Source organism: Arachis ipaensis, chromosome B10, assembly GCF_000816755.2.
Source record: "Arachis ipaensis cultivar K30076 chromosome B10, Araip1.1, whole genome shotgun sequence".
Taxonomy (NCBI): domain Eukaryota; kingdom Viridiplantae; phylum Streptophyta; class Magnoliopsida; order Fabales; family Fabaceae; genus Arachis; species Arachis ipaensis.
In genome coordinates this window covers 32,442,956-32,445,422 of record NC_029794.2, presented here as the reverse complement: position 1 = coordinate 32,445,422, position 2,467 = coordinate 32,442,956, and the positions used below count along the sequence as shown (strand labels likewise).

Here is a 2,467-nt window from a genome sequence, read left to right as displayed (position 1 = left end):
ACCTACATATATAAGAACATTTAAATATTTTTTTTTTGCGAAAATTCACAAATTCCTATGGAGTGGTCGGCGAGCAGATACCTCAATCTCTGTCCCGGTCTCAATTTATTCGCGAAAGCAGATCTCTATCTTTGTAAAAATTTTGGAGGTCCAGAGTCTCTATTAACTTTTCAATCATGAATAATTTCTGTTGCGTGCAAATTTTTATGTCATCCCTACATAGAAATAGAAATAAAGGGACTAAATTATTATATTAACAAGGTTAAATTTTTTTATGTTTTTAAAATTTCAAAATATTAAGAACAAATCAGATAAAAATATTTACTTCTTTATTTTATTTGACTACCATAAAACTTTTATTAACAGATTTTGTGGTGATTTTTCCAACAGACCATCCTACCTTTGTTAGTGAAATCTTTGCCACTAGTGCACCATAATCCAAAGTTTTATTTTTGTTTACTTATTGTTTCCGTATTATTATCAAACGAAAACTGAAATAACCTTTTTCTTTTTTTCCATATTTCTTGTATCTTTGTCTCTCAAACATACATCCCAAACATCACTATACACTATTTAGTCAAACAAAAACATGATGTAGCCTGAACTAATTATTACTAATTTTTAACATCATCAAATATTTTATCTAATATACATTTATATATATTGGTTTCTTCTAGCGAAGTTGTGCCCTATTGAGCATTGCACGCGCCCACTATTGGTCGCGTAGAAGGTTCAATTTATTGAGATTTGGAAAGCACCATATTCTGATATTCATGTTTGAATATGTGATTCTCTCCTTGTCGTCTCAAGTCAAGTTGGTAAGTCGCCACAAGAGCCACCGCCACCGTCCCTCAACCACCACCACCACCGTGAGCACCACGACCGGCGAATCGGACTGTGAGGTGGAGGAAGGGGAGGAAGGTGACCCTGAGGTTTGGGCCAACATGAACCGGAGCTTCCGTCAGGTTCAGTCGGTGCTGGACCGGAACAGAGCTCTGATCCAGCAGGTGAACGAGAACCACCAGTCTCGGATTCCCGATAAGATGGTGAAGAACGTTTCGCTCATTCAAGAGCTTAACGGTAACATTTCTAAGGTCGTTTCTATGTACTCTGATCTTAATTCCAACTTCACCAACGCCTGCCAGCACCGTTCCAAGAACGGTAACTCCCTCCGCCGCGGTGACAACTAATAATACTCATAATAATAATAATAATAATATGTCTATGCAATAATTATCTAAACTCAAAACTGGCTTCTTTCTCTCACTAACTTTCTTAATCGATCTCTGTTCGCTGTCTCAGTGTTGTTGTCCAATTCAGTTTGATTTTGATGCATTAAAGGTTTTATACATTCATTCAGTCACATAATTACCCTAAATCATTCACACGGTAGGTGGTTATTTTTACTCACATTGCGTTCGTTAATCGAATGCATGCATAAATCTGGTTTAGACAATGCATCAAAATTAAATTTATTTTAAATTATATCGACTGAAGTTAAAAATAGAATAACAAAACAGTTACTTCCGAATCTTCTCATCTTTCTAATCTCTATAGTAATTCATGTCATGCATGCAAGGATAGATGATACAAGTAGCTAGGTTAAGTCTTGTGATAATACACATTTGTTCGATTCTTGTATCCAGAGCTCAAGGGCTAACATGTTTACGTGGAGAGAAAATTAAGAAGATGAGATGATTTTCTTTTTAGTATGGTGTCATGTGTGTGTTATTTTCTGTTGCTGAAGTTGAGCAACTGTGATGGTAGTTTTGGGGTTTGTTTTGTCGTTTATGTCAAGTAAGGACGGTGAAGGCGAAGCATTGTATCGTCCTCTCTTGACACTCTTCTCTCTCTGTCTTATGTGTTTGTGATCTTCTTCTTCTTCTGCTATTGATGGCACTTTTGCTTGCCCTTGTAAGAATGATCAAGTTAGTATGATCTTGTTCAAGTTGACAGTGTCAGTGTTGTACTTGTACTTGTTGAATGTAAAATCAATAAAAAACAAAGTTAATTTTCAATCTGCATTGCCATATTTTCAGTATGCACTGACATATTATGATTGGGAAAAAAGGGTTTCAGAAATTCAGATTGTTTCATATGAATTGTTAATTCCCCATAAAGTCGTACTATATTGCTCTTTCTGAAGAAACAAGATATGAGGGGATTACATACACTTTCTTTTCATACCCCATATGACATAGACATATTCAGGGTAGCCATAACTGGTTACTGCTGAATGCTGAATAGAGTTCAATTCACATGAATACAAAAATCATGTGTGTAAAATTTGGATAGATATGGCCTATGGGCTTTATCATATGCATATGAGAAAGAAGATATTTTTCTTTTAGGGTAAATTCCAATTTCATCCCTGGAAGATGGAGACATTGACAATTTAGCCCATAAAGAAAATTAAACAAGCTTATAATACTCTTATACTTCATTTTTGACAATTTTTCTTATCCAT

General features: G+C 35.1%; 1 protein-coding gene across 1 annotated transcript; it reads left to right on the top strand.

Moving 5' to 3' along the window:
* Window positions 774-2,018, top strand: LOC107620487 (protein EARLY FLOWERING 4). The gene has a single exon (XM_016322637.1). It carries the CDS (start codon window positions 774-776, stop codon window positions 1,188-1,190), a length of 417 nt encoding a protein of 138 aa, XP_016178123.1. The 3' UTR covers window positions 1,191-2,018.

Excerpts from the sequence above, each read along its gene's own strand:
- LOC107620487 (XM_016322637.1), top strand. The coding sequence starts at position 774 with ATGTTTGAATATGTGATTCTCTCCTTGTCGTCTCAAGTCAAGTTGGTA.